Source organism: Salmo trutta, chromosome 5 (genome assembly GCF_901001165.1).
Source record: "Salmo trutta chromosome 5, fSalTru1.1, whole genome shotgun sequence".
In the NCBI taxonomy this organism is placed as follows: domain Eukaryota; kingdom Metazoa; phylum Chordata; class Actinopteri; order Salmoniformes; family Salmonidae; genus Salmo; species Salmo trutta.
Genome location: NC_042961.1, coordinates 52,094,959 through 52,113,744, shown reverse-complemented (window position 1 = coordinate 52,113,744; position 18,786 = coordinate 52,094,959). Strand labels below are relative to the sequence as shown.

The 18,786-nt window shown below is 42.1% G+C and overlaps 1 protein-coding gene across 4 annotated transcripts in view; it reads right to left on the bottom strand.

Moving 5' to 3' along the window:
* LOC115194451 (protein inturned) overlaps positions 1 to 18,786 on the bottom strand; it is a 57,225-nt gene that overhangs the window by 16,036 nt on the left and 22,403 nt on the right. For all 4 annotated transcript variants that reach the window (XM_029754152.1, XM_029754151.1, XM_029754148.1 and 1 more), the window contains exon 4: positions 8,029 to 8,247. In XM_029754152.1, coding sequence (XP_029610012.1) covers positions 8,029 to 8,247 — 219 coding nt within the window. The remainder of the gene's footprint in view (positions 1 to 8,028; positions 8,248 to 18,786) is intronic.

Genomic DNA, 18,786 nt, shown 5'->3' with positions numbered 1-18,786 from the left:
ACTAATTGAGTGTATGTAAACTTCTGACCCACAGGGAATGCGATGAAAGAAATAAAATATGAAATAAATAATTCTCTCTACTATTATTCTGACATTTCACATTCTTAAAATAAAGTGGTGATCCTAACTGATCTAAGACAGGGACTTTTTACTAGGATTAAATGTCAGGAATTGTGAAAAACTGAGTTTAAATGTATTTGGCTAAGGTGTATGTAAACTTCCGACTTCAACTGTACTTTTATTACTACCACTGAAATGAACTGGATTTCATTATCCTCATTGCAGTGATCTATATTTACTGAAATGCTGTACCACTCTACTGCTTTGGCAATACCTACAAATTGTAAATTCATGCAAATAAAGCAATCTGAATTTGAATTAGAATTTTAAGAGAGAGAGAGAAGAGAGAGAGTGTCTGAAATTAAGCACAGCTACTATACTGAACAAAAATATAAATGCAATTATTGAGTTACAATTCATACAGTTCCTTGCAAAAGTATTCATCCCCCTTGGAGTTTTTCCTATATTGTTGGATTACGACCTGTAATTTAAATGGATTTTTATTTGGATTTCATGTAATGGACATACACAAAATAGTCAAAATTGGTGAAGTGAAATGAAAAAAATAACTTGTTTAAAAAAAAAAAATTCTATAAAAAGCGGAAAAGTGGTGCGTGCATATGTATTCACCCCTTTGCTATGAAGTCCCTAAATAAGATCTAGTGCAATCAATTACCTTCAGAAGTCACATAATTAGCTAAATATAGTACACCTGTGTGCAATGTAAGTGTCACATGATCTGTCACATGATCTCAGTATATATACACCTGTTCTGAAAGGCCCCAGAGTCTGCAACACCACGAAGCAAGGGGCACCACCAAGTAAGCGGCACCATGAAGACTAATGAGCTCTCCAAACAGGTCAGGGACAAAGTTGGGGAGAAATACAGATCAAGGTTGGGTTATACAAAAATATCAGAAACTTTGAATATCCCACGGAGCACCATTAAATCTATTATTAAAAAATGGAAAGAATATGGCACCACAACAAACCTGCCAAGGGAGGGACACCTACCAAAACTCACAGACCAGGCAAGGAGGGAATTAATCAGAGGCGCGACCAAAGATAACCCTGAAGGAGCTGCAATGCTCCACAGCGGAGATTGGAGTATCTGTCCAAAGGACCACTTTTTAAGCCGTACACTCCACAGAGCTGGGCTTTACGGAAGAGTGGCCAGAAAAAACCCATTGCGTCAAGGAAAAAATAAGCAAACATGTATGGTGTTCGCCAAAAGGTATGTGGGAAACTCCCCAAACATATGGTAGAACGTGCTCTGGTCAGATGAGCCTAAAATTGAGCTTTTTGGCCATAAAGGAAAACGCTATGTCTGGCACAAACCCAACACTTCTTATCACTCTGAGAACACCATCACCACAGTGAAGCATGGTGATGGCAGCATCATGCTGTGGGATGTTTTTCATCGGCAGGGACTGGGAAACTGGAATTGAAGGAATGATGGATGGTGCTAAATACAGGTAAATTCTTGAGGGAAACCTGTTTCAGTCTTCCTGAGATTTGAGACTGGGACGGCGGTTCACCTTCCAACAGGACAATGACCTTAAGCATACGAATAAAGCAACACTCGAGTGGTTTAAGGGGAAACATTTAAATGTCTTGGAATGGCCTAGTCAAAGCCCAGACCCCAATCCAATTGAGAAACTGTGGTATGACTTAAAGATTGCTGTACACCAGCGGAAGCCATCCAACTTGAAGAAGCTGGAGCAGTTTTGCCTTGAAGAATGGGCAAAAATCCCAGTGGTTAGATGTGCCAAGCATAAAGAGACATACCCCAAGAGACTTGCAGCTGTAAAGTCAAAGGTGGCTCTACAAAGTATTGACTTTGGGGGGGTGAATAGTTATGCACGCTCAAGTTCAGTTTTTTTGTCTTATTTCTTGTTTGCTTCACAATAAAAAATAATTTGCATCTTCAAAGTGCTAGGCATGTTGTGTAAATCAAATGATACAAACCCCCCCAAAATCCATTTTAATTCCAGGTTTTAAGGAAACAAAATAGGAAATATGCCAAGGGGGGTGAAAACTTTCACAAGCCACTGTATGAGGAAATCAGTCAATTTTTTTTTTTCATTTTTTTTTTCACCTTTATTTAACCAGGTAGGCAAGTTGAGAACAAGTTCTCATTTACAATTGCGACCTGGCCAAGATAAAGCAAAGCAGTTCGACAACATACAAAAACACAGAGTTACACATGGAGTAAAACAACATACAATCAATGATGCAGTAGAAAAAAATAAGACTATATACAATGTGAGCAAATGATGTGAGATAATGGAGGTAAAGGCAAAAAAATGCCATGGTGGCAAAGTAAATAAAGTATGGCAAGAAAAAACACTGGAATGGTAGATTTGTAGTTTGAAGAAAGTTAAAAGTTAAAATATAAATAATATGGTGCAAAGGAGCAAAATAAATAAAATAAATAAATACAGTAGGGGAAAAGGTAGTAGTTTGGGCTCAATTAAAGATGGGCTATGTACAGGTGCAGAGATCTGTGAGCTGCTCTGACAGCTGGTGCTTAAAGCTAGTGAGGGAGATAAGTGTTTCCAGTTTTAGAGATTTTTGTAGTTCGTTCCAATCATTGGCAGCTGAGAACTGGAAGGAGAGACGACCAAAGGAGGAGTTGGCTTTAGGGGTGACCAGAGAGATATACCTGCTGGAGCGCGTGCTACAGGTGGGTGCTGCTATGGTGACCAGTGAGCGGAGATAAGGGGGGACTTTACCTAGCAGGGTCTTGTAGATGACCTGGAGCCAATGTGTTTGGCGACGATGATGAAGTGAAGGCCAGCCAACGAGAGCATACAGGTCGCAGTGGTGGGTTGTATATGGGGCTTTGGTGACAAAACGGATGGCACTGTGATAGACTGCATCCAGCTTGTTGAGTAGGGTATTGGAGGCTATTTTGTAAATGACATCGCCGAAGTCGAGGATTGGTAGGATGGTCAGTTTTACGAGGGTATGTTTGGCAGCATGAGTGAAGGATGCTTTGTTGCGAAATAGGAAGCCAATTCTAGATTTCACTTTGGATTGGAGATGATTGATGTGAGTCTGGAAGGAGAGTTTACAGTCTAACCAGACACCTAGGTATTTGTAGTTGTCCACAAATTCTAAGTTAGAACCGTCCAGAGAAGTTATGCTGGATGGGCGGGCAGGTGCAGGCAGCGATCGGTTGAAGAGCATGCATTTAGTTTTACTTGTGTTTAGGAGCAGTTGGAGACCACGGAAGGAGAGTTGAATGGCATTGAAGCTCGTCTGGAGGGTTGTTAACACAGTGTCCAAAGAAGGGCCAGAAGTATACAGAATGGTGTCGTCTGCGTAGAGGTGGATCAGAGATTCACCAGCAGCAAGAGCGACATCATTTATGTATACAGAGAAAAGAGTTGGCCCAAGAATTGAACCCTGTGGTACCCCCATAGAGACTGCCAGAGGTCCAGACAGTAGGCCCTCCGATTTGACACACTGAACTCTGTCAGAGAAGTAGTTGGTGAACCAGGCGACGCAATCGTTTGAGAAACCAAGGCTACTAAGTCTGCCGATGAGGATGTGGTGATTAACAGAGTCAAAAGCTTTGGCCAGGTCAATGAATACGGCAGCACAGTAATGTTTCTTATCGATGGCGGTTACGATGTCGTTTAGGACCTTGAGCGTGGCTGAGGTGCACCCATGACCAGCTCTGAAACCAGATTGCATAGCGGAGAGGGTGCGGTGGGATTCAAAATAGTCGGTAATCTGTTTGTTGACTTGGCTTTCGAAGACCTTAGAAAGGCAGGGTAGGATGGATATAGGTCTGTAGCAACTTGGGTCAAGAGTGTCACCTCCTTTGAAGAGGGGGATGACAGCAGCTGCTTTCCAATCTATGGGAATCTCAGACGACACGAAAGAGAGGTTGAACAGGCTAGTAATAGGGGTTGCAATAATTTCGGCAGATAATTTTAGAAAGAAAGGGTCCAGATTGTCAAGCCCAGCTGATTTGTAGGGGTCCAGATTTTGCAGCTCTTTCAGAACATCAGCTGAATGGATTTGGGAGAAGGAGAAATGGGGGAGGCTTGGGCGAGTAGCTGTGGGGGGTGCAGTGCTGTTGAATGCAGTAGGGGTAGTTAGGTGGAAAGCATGGCCAGCCGTAGAAAAATGCTTATTGAAATTCTCAATTATAGTGGGCTTATCGGTGGTGACAGAGTTTCCTATCCTCAGTGCAGTGGGCAGTTGGGAGGAGGTGTTCTTATTCTCCATGGACTTTACAATGTCCCAGAACTTTTTAGAGTTGGAGTTGCACGAAGCAAATTTCTGTTTGAAAAAGCTAGCCTTGGCGTTTCTAACTGCCTGTGTGTATTGGTTTCTAACTTCCCTAAAAAGTTGCATATCGCGGGGGCAGTTCGATGCTAATGCAGAACGCCACAGGATATTTTTGTGTTGGTTAAGGGCAGTCAGGTCTGGGGAGAACCAAGGGCTATATCTGTTCCTGGTTCTAAATTTCTTGAAAGGGGCATGCTTATTTAAGATGGAGAGGAAGGCATTTTAAAAAAATAACCAGGCATCCTCTACTGACGGGATGAGGTCAATATCCTTCCAGGATACCAGGGCCAGGTCGATTAGAAAGGCTTGCTCGTTGAAATGTTTCAGGGAGCGTTTGACAGTGATGAGTGGAGGTCGTTTGACCGCTGACCCATTACGGGTGCAGGCAATGAGGCAGTGATCGCTGAGATCTTGGTTGAAAACAGCAGAGGTGTAATTAGAGGGCACATTGGTTAGGATGATATCTATGAGGGTGCCAGTGTTTGCGGCTTTGGGGTTGTACCTGGTGGGTTCATTAATAATTTGTGTGAGATTGAGGGCATCAAGCTTGGATTGTAGAATGGCTGGGGTGTTAAGCATGTCCCAGTTTAGGTCGCCTAGTAGCACGAGCTCTGAAGATAGATGGGGGGCAATCAGTTCACATATGGTGTCCAGAGCACAGCTAGGGGCCGAGGGGGGTCTATAGCAGGCGGCAACGGTGAGAGACTTGTTTTTGGAGAGGTGGATTTTTAAAAGTAGAAGTTCAAATTGTTTGGGTACAGACCTGGATAGCAGGACAGAACTCTGCAAGCTATCTCTGCAGTAGATTGCAACACCGCCCCCTTTGGTCGTTCTATCTTGTCTGAAAACGTTGTAGTTAGGGATGAAGATTTCACAGTTTTTGGTGGACTTCCTAAGCCAAGATTCAGACACAGCTAGGACATCCGGGTTGGCAGAGTGTGCTAAAGCAGTGAATAAAACAAACTTAGGGAGGAGGCTTCTAATGTTAACATGCATGAAACCAAGGCTATTACGGTTACAGAAGTCATCAAAAGAGAGCGCCTGGGGAGTAGGTGTGGAGCCAGGCACTGAAGGGCCTGTATTCACCTCTACATCCCCAGCGGAGCAGAGAAGGATAAGTATGAGGGTACGGCTAAAAGCTATAAGAATTGGTCGTCTGTGACGTCCAGAATAGAGAGAAAAAGGAGCAGGTATCTGGGGGCGATAAAATAGCTTCAAGGTATAATGTACAGACAAAGGTATGGTGGGATGTGAGTACAGAGGAGGTAAACCTAGGCATTTAGTGATTATGAGAGAGATATTGTCTCTAGAAATATCATTGAAACCAGAAGATGTCATAGCATGTGTGGGTGGAGGAACTGAGAGGTTGGATAAGGTATAATGAGCAGGGCTAGAGACTCTACAGTGAAATAAGCCAATAAACACTAACCAGAACAGCAATGGACAAGGCATATTGACATTAAGGAGAGGCATGCTTAGCCGAGTGATCAGAGGGTCCAGTGAGAATCAGACAGCTAGCCGGGCCATAGGTAGCAAGCTGGTGGAAGATGGGAGGGAGGTCTGTTTTTAGCCGCCTCGTGCGTTTCCGTCTGTGGGTTAGTGGGGTTCCGTGTGGAAGGGGGGACCTGTCCAAGTTGGCAAAATAGTTAGTTATAGTGGCCCAAGAAAAGTGTCCGACAGACCTATTCAGATCGCAGCCGAAAAGACAGCTAACGATTAGCTGGCCGCAGATGGGCGATCAGGTTACGTCGCGACGGAGGGGCCAGTTGGACAACTCCCTCGGGCAGATAACGTCGGTGATCCAGTCGTGAAGACCCAATGGGGCTCCGCATCGGCAGTAAAACGGGTCAGGATAGGTGAGTTGTAGCCCAGGAGACACTTCAGCTGGCTAGCTCAGGAGTAGCCCACGAGTGGCTGACGGAATTCTTCAGCTGGCTAGCTAGCTAGCTCCGTAATAGTGTGTGTTAATTCCGAGACCGACGTTGCCAATAGTCACTCAGGTAGCAGCTAGTTAGCTGCAAGATCCAGGTGTAAATGTCCAGAGCCTGCGGTAGAAATCGAGGAAAGGAGAGAGAATAGGTCCGATATGCTCTGGTCTGAGTCGCGCTGTACAAAAACTGGCGATAGCTTTTCGAGCTAATGGATAGCTGAGGACAGCTAACCGTAGCTAGCTGAACTTCAACGTTAGCCAGTGAAAATGGCTAACCTCTGGCTAGCTTCTGTCGTGGAATTCAGATGAGGTAAATAATACTTTCTTTTTTTTTTTAAATTGATGAGGCGGGTTGCAGGAGAGTGCTTTGAGGTTGAGTATTTAGAATAAAAAAATGTAAAAAGATAAGTGAAGAAAAAATATGTAAATATATATATATATACACGGGACACGACAGGACGTCTGAACTGCTACGCCATCTTGGATTGAAATTGAAATAAATAAATGATGTGACTGAGAATAGAGATATACATCTGTTGCTCACAGATACATAGGACCAACACTTCACATGCTGCGTTTATATTTTTGTTCAGTGTACTTTACTTTCCCACAGAGCAAGAAAACATAGCCCTTCGCTACAGGTCCTCTGACCTCTGCTGAGTCTGCTCCCGCATGGCTGCCTTCCGCAAAGCTAAAGGGATAGTTTCCCGGACACAGTTTAGGTTTAGGCTTATTGCTAGACTTTGTCAATTGAGCATGCTTTTTATGTCACGAGAAGTCTTGTTCTGTGTGAGGGAAAACTGGCCCAAAAAGTATAAATAGTTATTATGTATCTATGAGGTGTGAGTTCACCCCCTTACAATGTAAAACACTTTGAGCACTTGGAAAAGCGTCATATAATCCAATTCATTTATTGTATTGAAGTCAGTGAAACTAACGTTAATCACTTCAATCCTTGTGCAGTTAGGGCCATTTATTTATCCCATTACTAATGTAATGGTTTTGTATCGTCAGGGGAGATTTTATCAAGAGGAACTAACTTTATTCTTCACACCTTTCTCCTGTTTCTATTTTTCCACTGTGTGTGTGTGTGTGTGTGTGTGTGTGTGTGTGTGTGTGTGTGTGTGTGTGTGTGTGTGTGTGTGTGTGTGTGTGTGTGTGTGTGTGCACACATTTTGGATGTTGTTATAAAGAGCCAAAGGCCCTGGATCTGAAAGCCTACCAGAGCGGTAGTTCTGTTCTCTGAAGCTTCTGCTTTGTGTCAGAAAACACACATGTGCCAACAAGCTTTTTAAGTGCTGCGCTAAGGAATTTCCTACATGGGTATTTTTTTTAACATTTAATGACTCTTAATGCAGTCAAGTACTCATTCATTGACTGTATAAAAATGAACTGCATCCATGAGGCACTTTTCACTGGGTCTGAAGGAAGCACTTAGCTAATATTGAACTACAGTTAGAGGTACAATACGTTTTATTTCATTTCAGGTTTTGCTTCTTGGTCGAATGTGTTCCTACTATCTCGAGTTGCAGATTGGGTGACAAAATGTACAAATTGCATCTTTAATGTAGATTTGTGTTGGTGAATGTAAAGAAAGATCAAGGTAGAAGTTACCTTAGACCGTTGATAATATTACCGTAACGCCCAGTCCTACACTTTACTTATGGGATCTGGTCAAAAGCAGTGCACTATGTAGGGAATAGGGTGCCATTTCTGAGACCAACCGAACTGACCTCTTCCAGGGGGGAGTCTGAGTCCAGTTTGAGTGACAGGTACATGACGATGTGAGGGATGTGTCCTATAGACATCTGGAGCTCCACCGTGTCCTCGCCCCACAGCAGACGCACCAGCTGGCTGACCGGGGGAGAGGGCCTGAGCCTGGGGGCAGAGGACACGTCCACACCCACCTCCCCTGGTCCTCCTGGACTGGCTGTCACCAGGGTCAGTTTCACCTGGGCGGGAGGCAGGAGAAGAGAGAGAGAGAGAGAGAGAGAGAGAGAGAGAGAGAGGGTGGGTGGGTGGGTGGGGGAATAGGAAAAGAAAGAAAGAGGGAGAAAGAAAGAAAGAAAGAAAGAGAGAGAAGAAGGGAGAGAGAGACAAAGCAAATTAGCTATCCAAAGAGATCATCATCTTTCCACCACATTCTACATAGTTTTTCCTTTCTGAACACTTTAAAAAAGACCCGTTGTGGGTTTGGCCACAGAATATAAGCCAGCAGTGAGTTTGTTCGAGTCTGAAGAATCACTGTTGGCAAGAATCAGCATGGGAACTACACTGTGATCATAATACGGTCATAAACAGCATTTTATCCCGTCCATTAGGGCTGCAGCTTAACTCATGTGCTCCCCATTTCATGGTTTGGCCTGGCACTACAGGAAAGGGTTCAGTTAAACCACGTATACAGAGCCATCAGTGATGTGATTTACTTAGGAAAAGAGGAAGGAGCGTAAACAGAAAAATGTTGATTGTCAGAGAGAGAGATTATATTCCTCCTGATCACTGAAAGTGAAGCGACATGGGTGTGTGTGTGTGAATCAAAAACAGATCCCACCACAAGGCAGGCCCCAGAACAGTGACAGAAGAACATAGAGCTGCACAACCCTCTGTCATTCTCAGAGCTCATTCCACACTGTACAACACACACACACACACACACACACACTTTACAAACCAACCCAGGCAGACAGGCACACAAATGGAAACACATACAGAAACAGTATGGTGGAGAGATTCATGCTTGACAAATTTATAGATGAATATTAATGTCGGTCATTCTCACATTTCAAAACAGACCCTAAATATTATGGCCTACACACACGCAGCCTCAAACTCAAGCACACTGTACAAATGCCGAAAAGAATTGTGTAGACACACATACACACACGAGATGCGCATACGCACCGGGCTGGCTCTGGGCAGTAACCTGTCACCACTTGAGAGGTCTGCTAAGGATTTCTGGTTGACTTTAATCAAGACAAATCAGGACCAGATGTGTGTGTGTGTGGGTGTGTGTGTGTGTGTGTGTGTGTGTGTGTGTGTGTGTGTGTGTGTGTGTGTGTGTGTGTGTGTGTGTGTGTGTGTGTGTGTGTGTGTGTGTGTGTGTGCGTCTTCAACACTGTGACACTGGCAACGGTCTGACTATCTCTCCAAGAATTGTTCACTGCCCTAATGGAGTACAAATGAATGGACTGGTGTCAGAAATATGGTAGAAAGTCCATGCTTACACCAATCCAACGCTGTTGACTTGCATAGTTTTTCATTTTGTTAGGACCCCCCTTAGCAGACGCCAATGGCAACAGCTAGTCTTACTGGGGTCCGACACATAACGGGAAAACACATTACAGACCAAATACTTCACAACTTACATAAATGTAAAAACATGAACATGTAGTGTGTGTGCATCTAGCAGCTGTCAGAGCAGCTCACAGATCACTGCACCTGTACATAGCCCATCTAGAATTTAGCCCAAACAACTACCTCTTCCCCTACTGTATTTATTTTATTTTGCTCCTTTGCACCCCATTATTTCTATTTCTACTTTGTACTTTCTTCCACTACAAATCTACCATTCCAATGTTTTACTTGCTATATTGTATTTACTTTGACACCATGGCCTTTTTTGCCTTTACCTCCCTTATCTCACCTCATTTGCTCACATTGTATATAGATTTATTTTTGTACTGTATTATTGACTGTATGTTTGTTTTACTCCATGTGTAACTCTGTGCTGCTTTGCTTTATCTTGGCCAGGTCGCAATTGTAAATGAGAACTTGTTCTCAACTTGCCTACCTGGTTAAATAAAGGTTAAATAAAAAAAAAAGACATCCCTGTGTTTTGAGAGAAATGTCTGAGTTTGACAGGTGTTGCTCACGGTTTGAGCAAGAAAACAATAACTGATTCGATAAATTGAACGTTTAGGACCTTTGATGATCTTCATCAGATGACAACCCTAGGAAATTATGTTATACAATACATGCATGTTTTGTTCAATCAAGTTCATATTTATATCAAAAACCAGCTTTTTACATTAGCATGTGACGTTCAGAACTAGCATACCCCCCGTAAACTTCCGGTGAATTTACTAAATTACTCACGATAAACGTTCACAAAAAACATAACAATTATTTTAAGAATTATAGATACAGAACTCCTCTATGCACTCGCTATGTCCGATTTTAAAATAGCTTTTCGGTGAAAGCACATTTTGCAATATTCTCAGTAGATAGCCCGGCATCACAGGGCTAGCTATTTAGACACCCACCAAGTTTAGCACTCACCAAAATCAGATTTACTATAAGAAAAAGGTTATTACCTTTGCTGTCTTCGTCAGAATGCACTCCCAGGACTTCTACTTCAATAACAAATGTTGGTTTGGTTCAAAATAATCCATAGTTATGTTCAAATATCCTCTGTTTTGTTCGTGCGTTCAAGACACTATCCGAATGGTAAAGAAGGGTGACGCGCACGACGCATTTCGTGACAAAAAAAATCTAAATATTCCATTACCGTACTTCGAAGCATGTCAACCGCTGTTTAAAATCAATTTTTATGCCATTTTTCTCGTAAAAAAGTGATAATATTCCGACCGGGAATCTGTGTTTAGGTTCAAAGACGAAAGAAAATAAAAACATGGGGTCGACTCGTGCACGCGCCTTAGCCCATTGTCCTCTGATAGAGCACTTGCCAAAAGCGCTAATGTTTTTCAGCCAGTGGCTGGAATTACATCATTCAGCTTTTTCCCGCCTTCTGAGAGCCTATGGGAGCCGTAGGAAGTGTCCCGTTACAGCAAAGATCCTCAGTCTTCAATAAACAGAGTCAAGAAGCTCAAGGAATGGTCAGAGAGGGCACTTCCTGTACAGAATCTTCTCAGGTTTTGGCCTGCCATATGAGTTCTGTTATACTCACAGACACCATTCAAACAGTTTTAGAAACTTTAGGGTGTTTTCTATCCAAAGCCAATAATGATATGCATATTCTAGTTTCTGGGCAGTAGTAATAACCAGATTAAATCGGGTACGTTTTTTATCCGGCCGTGTAAATACTGCCCCCTACCCCCAACAGGTTAAGATGGAAAGAAATTCCACAAATGAACTTTTAATGCTTTTGAGCCAATCGGGTGTGTTGTGACAAAGTAGGGTGGTATACAGAAGATAGCCCTATTTGGTAAAAGACCAAGTCCATGTTATGGCATGAACAGCTCAAATAAGCAAAGAGAAACGACAGTCCATCATTACTCGAAGACGTGGTCATTCAGTCCGGAAAATTTCAAGAACTTTGAAAGATTCTTCAAGTGCAGTCGCAAAAACCATTAAGCGATATGATGAAACTGGCTCTCATGAGGGCCGCCTCAGGAAAGGAAGACCCAGAGTTACCTGTACCAGCTGAGACACAGGGGTGACCTACTATGCTATACTATACTATGCATGCCAGTCTCTCTTGGCTAAGAGTCGAGGAAAGACTGACCGCATCGCTTGTTGTTTTTATAAGAAACATTAATGTGTTGGAAATTCCAAATTGTTTGCATAGTCAACTTACACACAGCACTGACACACACACACTTACCCCACCAGACATGCCACCAGGGGTCGTTTCACAGTCCCCAGGTCCAAAGCAAATTCAAGGAAACGTACAGTATTATACCGAGCCATGATTGCATGGAACTCCCTTCCATCTCATATAGCGCAAGCTAACAGCAAACCTGGCTTCAAAAAACAAATAAAGGAACACCTCACGGCACAATGCCTTTCCCCCCATGTGGCCTACTTTTTGTGTGTACGTACTGACATGTACGTGTAACTTTTATTTTGAATTTTTTTAATTGTACCTTTATTTAACTAGGCAAGACAGTTAAGAACAAGGGCTAGGCCCCTTTTTTCTCAATTTCTGCCTGACTGACGTGCCCAAAGTAAACTGCCTGCTGCTCAGGCCCTGAAGCCAGGATATGCATATAATTGGTACCATTGGAAAGAAAACACTTTGACATTTGTAGAAATGTTAAATTAATGTATGAGACTATAACACAATAGATATGGTAGGAGAAAATCCAAAGAAAAACCAAACTGATTTTTTTTTTTTTTAAGAGCCCATGCTCTAGCTCCCAGGATGTAATTCCTATGGCGTCCACAGGGTGTCAGCAGTCTATGTTCAAGGTTTCAGGCTTGTAACTTCCAAAACGAATAACAAATATGAGTTTTAGTACAGGGACACAGTCTTAGAAATTTGGGTTTAGGCGAAAGATGAAGACAAGACGCACCTGCTAAAAATCGGTTTCCTATTGAACATACTTCTTTCTGTAAGAAATATTATAGTTTGAATATTTTAGGGTGTCTAAGGAGTTAATAGAAACTTATTTTGACTTGATGAAACAAAGTTTAGCGGTAGATTTTCGGATTCCTTTCTCTGCATGTTGAACGAGAGGATTACTCAAATCAACGGCGCCAACTAAACAGACTTTATGGGATATAAAGAAGGATTTTATCTATCAAAACTACATGTTATAGCTGGGACCCTTTGGATGACAAATCAGAGGAAGATTTTTAAAAAGTGAATATTTAATCGCTATTTGTGAATTTATGAAACCTGTGCCGGTGGAAAAATATTTTGATGTGGGGTGCTGACCCTCAAACAATCGCATGGCATGCTTTCGCTGTAATAGCTACTGTAAATCGGACAGTCCAGTTAGATTAACAAGAATTTAAGCTTTCAACCGATTTAAGACACTTGTATGTACCTAAATGTTTAATATCCATAATGTTTATGATTATTTATTTGAATTGCGCTCCCTCCAGTTTCAACGGAAGTTGTCCCGCTAGTGGGATGCCTAGCCCAAACAGGTTTAAGAACAAATTCTTATTTACAATAACGGCCTACACCGGCCAAACCCAGACAACGCTGGTCCAATTGCACACCGCCCTATGGGACTCCCAATCACGTCCGGTTGTGATACACCCTGGAATCTGTAGTGACGCCTCTAGCACCGAGATGCAGTGCCTTAGATAGACCCCTGCGCCACTTCCGATTAGCACGGGACTAGTATTACCAGATGAGTTCGCCAAAAAACAGTAGGTTATTCTGGCTGGAATTGTTACTCTCCTGCCATGTACAAATTACATGGCAGAATCGGACAGGACTAAAATTACAGATGTGGTGTTTTGTGCACTGAAGATTATGTTCCAGAACCACAGACAGCGACCGTATCCAACACGGGAGAAAGCGCATTTGTTATAAAATAATAGTTGATTTATGAGTGTTACACCATTATTTTTACATAATGTAACCATATACAATTTCAGTATCACATTTTAGAGTGATGGACTGTACCACCCCTGTGGACTCCACAACGGAAACAGGTGCGGCATGAAGTCAAATGTCTAGTGTTTGCTGATGATCTGGTGCTTCTGTCCCCAACCAAGGGCCTACGGCAGCAAATAAATCTTCTGCACAGATTCTGTCAGACCTGGGCCCTGACAGTAAATCTCAGTAAGCCAAAAATAATGGTGTTCCAAAAAAGCTCCAGTTGCCAGGAACACAAATATAAATTCCACCTAGATTCTGTTTCCCTAGAGCACGCAAAAAACTATACCTACCTCGGCATAAACATCAGCACCACAGGTAACATCCACAAAGTTGTGAACGATCTGAGAGGGCCTTCTACGCCATCAAAAGGAACATAACATTTTACATCCCAATTAGGATCTGGCAAAAAATACTTGAATCAGTTATAGAACCCATTGCTGACGTCCGGGGTCCACTTACCAACCAGGAATTCACAATATGGGACAAACACCAAATTGAGAGACTACATGCAGAATTCTGAAAAAACATCCTTGTGTACAACGTAAATAATAATGCATGCAGAAGAGAATTAGGATGATTCCCGCTAATGATCAAAATCCAGAAAAAAGCTATTCAGTTCTATAACCATCTAAATGGAAGCGACTCTCCAACCTTCAATAACAAAGCCATCACCTACAGAGAGATGAACCTAGAGAAGAGTCCCTTTAGCCCGCTGGTACTGGGGCTCTGTTTATTAACACTAACAGACCCCACAAAGCCCCAGGGCAGCAACATAATTAGACCCAAACAAATCATGACAAAACATAAAGGTAATTACTTGACATATTGGAAAGAATTAACAAAAAATGCTATTTGGCTCTAAACAGAGTGCACAGTAGCAGAATACCTGATCACTGTGACTGACCCAAACTTTGAAAAGCTTTGACTATGTACAGACTCAGTGAGCATGGCCTTGCTATTGAAAGAGGCTGCCATAGGCAGATCTGGCTCTCAAGAGAAGACAGGCTATATGGCCACTGCCCACAAAACGAGGTGGAAACCGAACCGCACTTTCCAACCACCTGCCAAATGTATGACCATAATACACACACATATTTACCTCAGATTACACACACACTCACAAAGAACCACATTTTGATCAACTCCCATATCTATTAGGTGAAATACCACAGTTCGCCACCTCATCAGCAAGATTTGTGACCTGTGCCACAAAAAACCAGTGGCACAAACACCATTTTAAATACACCATTTTAAATACATTCTCTTACATACTTCAACTCCAGTGCCTTCGGAAAGGATTCAGACCCCTTGACATTTTCCACATTTTGTTATGATATAGCCTTATTTGAAAAATGTATTAAATAGTTTTTTTCCCTCATCAATCTACACACATTACCCCATAATGACAAAGCAATAACATGTTTTAAATTTTTTTTGTTGCTAATATATATATATATATATATATATATATATATATATATATATATATATTTTTTTTTTTTTTTTTTTTTTTAACGGAAAAATCCAATTTGCATAAGTATTCAAACCCTTTACTCAGTACTTTATTGAAGCACCTATGGCAGTGATTACAGCATTGAGTCTTCTTGGGCATGATGCTACAAGCTTGTCACACCTGTATTTGGGGAGTTTCTCCCATTCCTCTCTGCAGATCCTCTCAAGCTTTGTCAGGTTGGCTGGGGAACATTGCTGCACAGCTATTTCCAGGTTTCTCCAGAGATGTTCAATCGGGTTCAAGTCCGGGCTCTGGCTGGGCCACTGAAGGACATTCAGAGACTTGTCCCGAAGCCACTCCTGCATTGTCTTGGCTGTGTGCTTAGGGTTATTGTCCTGTAGGAAGGTGAACCTTTGCCTCAGTCTGAGGTCCCGAGCACTCTGAAGCAGGTTTTCATCAAGGATCTCTCTGTACTTTGCTCCATTCATCTTTGCCTAGATCCTGACTAGTCCCTGCCCCTGAAAAACATCCCCACAGCATGATGCTGCCAACACCATGCTTCACCGTAGGGATGGTGCCAGGTTTCCTAAAAGATGTGACGCTTGGCATTCAGGACAAAGAGTTCAATCTTGGTTTCATAAGACCAGAGAATCTTGTTTCTCATGGTCTGACAGTCTTTAGGTTCCTTTTGGCAAACTCCAAGCGGGCTGTCATGTGCCTTTTACAGAGGAGTGGCTTCTGTTTGGCCACTAACATAAAGGCCTGACTGGTGGAGTGCTGCAGAGATGGTTGTCCTTCTGGAAGGTTCTCCCCTCTCCACAGAAGAACTCTAGAGCTCTGTCAGAGTGACCATCGGATTTTTGGTCACCTCCCTGACCAAGGCTCTTCTCCCCCGATTGCTCAGTTTGGCCGGGCGGCCAGCTCCAGGAAGAGTCTTGGTGGTTCCAAACTTCTTCCATTTAAGAGTTATGGAGGCCACTGTGTTCTTGGGAACCTTCAACACTGCAGTTTTTTTTGAGCACCCTTCCCCAGATCTGGATGATCAATAGAAACAGGATGCTCCTGAGCTCCAATTTGAGTCTTATAGCAAGGGGTCTGAATACTTATGGAAATAAGGTATTTCTGTTTTTTAGTATTAATACATTTGCAAAAAATTCTAAAAACCTGTTTTCGCTTTGCCATTATGGGGTATCGTGTGTAGATTCAATTTTAGAATAAGTCTAACGTAACAAAATGTGGAAAAAGTAATGGGGTCTGAATACTTTCCGAAAGCACTGTATTTACACATTGCTACGACACTGTACATAGCCAATAATTTAACATTTGAAATGTCTCTATTCTTTTGAAACTTTTGTGAATAATGTTTACTATTCATTTCTGATTGTTTATTTCCCTTGTTTATTTCCCTTTTGTTTATTGTCTATTTTACTTGCTGTGGCAACGTAAATATATGTTTCCCATGCCAATAAAGCCCTTTGAATGTAATTGAATTGATAGAGAGAGACAGTAAAGTATTACTGATGATACTATACGATGAGGGTAGGCAGAGGGCATGGTGGTCCAAACCTTTATACAAACTGCTGCTGCGCCCATGTAATAGCTACTGTCTACCATGCTCTACCTGGGAGGGCGGACGTTCACACACGCAAAAGTGCCAACATACATACAGCTGGGCAGCCGCGCATGTAGCCACACACAGACAAACACACACAAACACACACACACACACACACACACACACACACACACACACACACACACACACACACACACAAACACACACACACACACACACCACCAAAGTTGAAGTTTCCTCAGAGTATGCCAGTTCTACAGTAGCTCCGTCCTAAGCCACGGCAAACCGACGAGAGGCCTTGTTGTTTTTTTCTCCTCTCTTCTATTCTCTTTCTCCTCTCTTCTCTACAGTGTAATTTGCTATCTGGCCGAGTCTTCTAATCAGCTGTTCTCTCAGTGGCCACAGCGTAATGGCTGTTTTCCTGTGGTTATCCCAAACAACCCCCACCGCAGTCTGGCTTCTCTCACTCTCTCTACCTCTGTCTCCCTCTCTCTTTGCAAACGCCATCACTCCCTAGACACTCTGTCATTTACAAATTCCTCCTTCTTGAGGCCCTGTTTTGACCGTGTGAGGAGACGAATGAGCAAAAAGCTTGAGCGGTTTCCTGAATGGCGATCAAAGCACCATTTCCAGAATTGGACAGTTTTCCTCATGTAAAAAGGTGGAGATTGTTACCTACTATATACTTTGACAGCCGATCGAAGCCAAATGGAATGGGAGAAGATGTCTGTATTCAGTGATGAGCGCCATTCTACTCAACCATTCCTTCTACAATGGATTTACAGAGACTTAAAGACATCTTCCTTGATCAAGGGAGCAAATTAAATATGGGCAAACATAAAATCCCTAAAACAGTCACACACAGAGATTATAGATACAGTGCCTTCAGAAAGTATTCACACCCCAATACTTTTTCCACATTTTGTTGTGTTACAAGGTGGGATTAAAATTGATTTAATTGTCCTTTTTTTTGTCAACAATCTACACAAAATACTCTGTAATGACAAAGTGGAAGATAATTGTCTTTACAAATGTTATAATTTATGAAAAATAAAACACTAACATAGCTTGATTAGATAAGTATTCAACCACCTGAGTCAATACATGCTAGAATCACCTTTGGCAGCGATTACAGCTGTGAGTCTTTCTGGGAAAATCTCTAAGAGCTTTGCAGACCTGGATTGTACAATATTTTCACCTAAAAAAATAAATGTATTCTTCAAGCTCTGTCAAGTTGGTTGTTGACCATTAATAAACAGCCATTTTCAAGCCTTGCCATAGATTTTCACGCCGATTTAAGTCAAAACTGTAACTAGGCTACTCAGGTACATTCAATGTCGTCTTGGTAAGCAACTCTATGTATATTTGGCCTTGTGTTTCAGGTTAATGTCCTGCTGAAAGGTGAATTTGTCTCCCAGTGTCTGTTGAAAAGCAGACTGAACCAGGTTTTCCTCTGAGATTTTGCGTGTGCTTAGCTGTATTCCATTTCTTTTCATACCAAAAAACTCACTAGTCCTTGCCGATGACAAGCATACCCATAACTTGATGCAGCCACCACCATGCTTGAAAATATGAATAGTGGTACTCAGTGTTGTGTTGGATTTGCCCCAAACATAACACTTTGTATTCAGAACATAAAGTGAATTTCTTTGCCACATTTCTTGCGGTTTTACTTTAGTGCCTTATTGCAAATAGGATTCATGTTTTGGGAAAAAAAATATTCTGTACATGCTTACTTCTTTTCACTCTGTCATTTAAGTTAATATTGTGGACTGACTACAATGTTGTTGATCCATCCTCTGTATTCTCCTATCACAGCCATTAAACTCTAACTGTTTTAAAGTCACCATTGGCCTCATTGTCAAATCCCTGAACGGTTTCCTTCCTCTCTGGCAACTGAGTTAGGAAGGATGCCTGTATCTTTGTAGTGACTGGGTGTATTGATACATCATCCAAAGTGGAATTAATAACTTCACCATGCTCAAAGGGATATTCAATGTCTGCTTTTTTTTGTCATTCAAAAATCATGTTAAACACTATTATTGCACACAGAATGAGTCCATGCAACTTATTATGTCACTTGTTAAGCACATTTTTACTCCTGAACTTATTTAGGCTTGCCATAACAAAGGGGTTGAATACTTATTGAAGACATTTCAGATTTT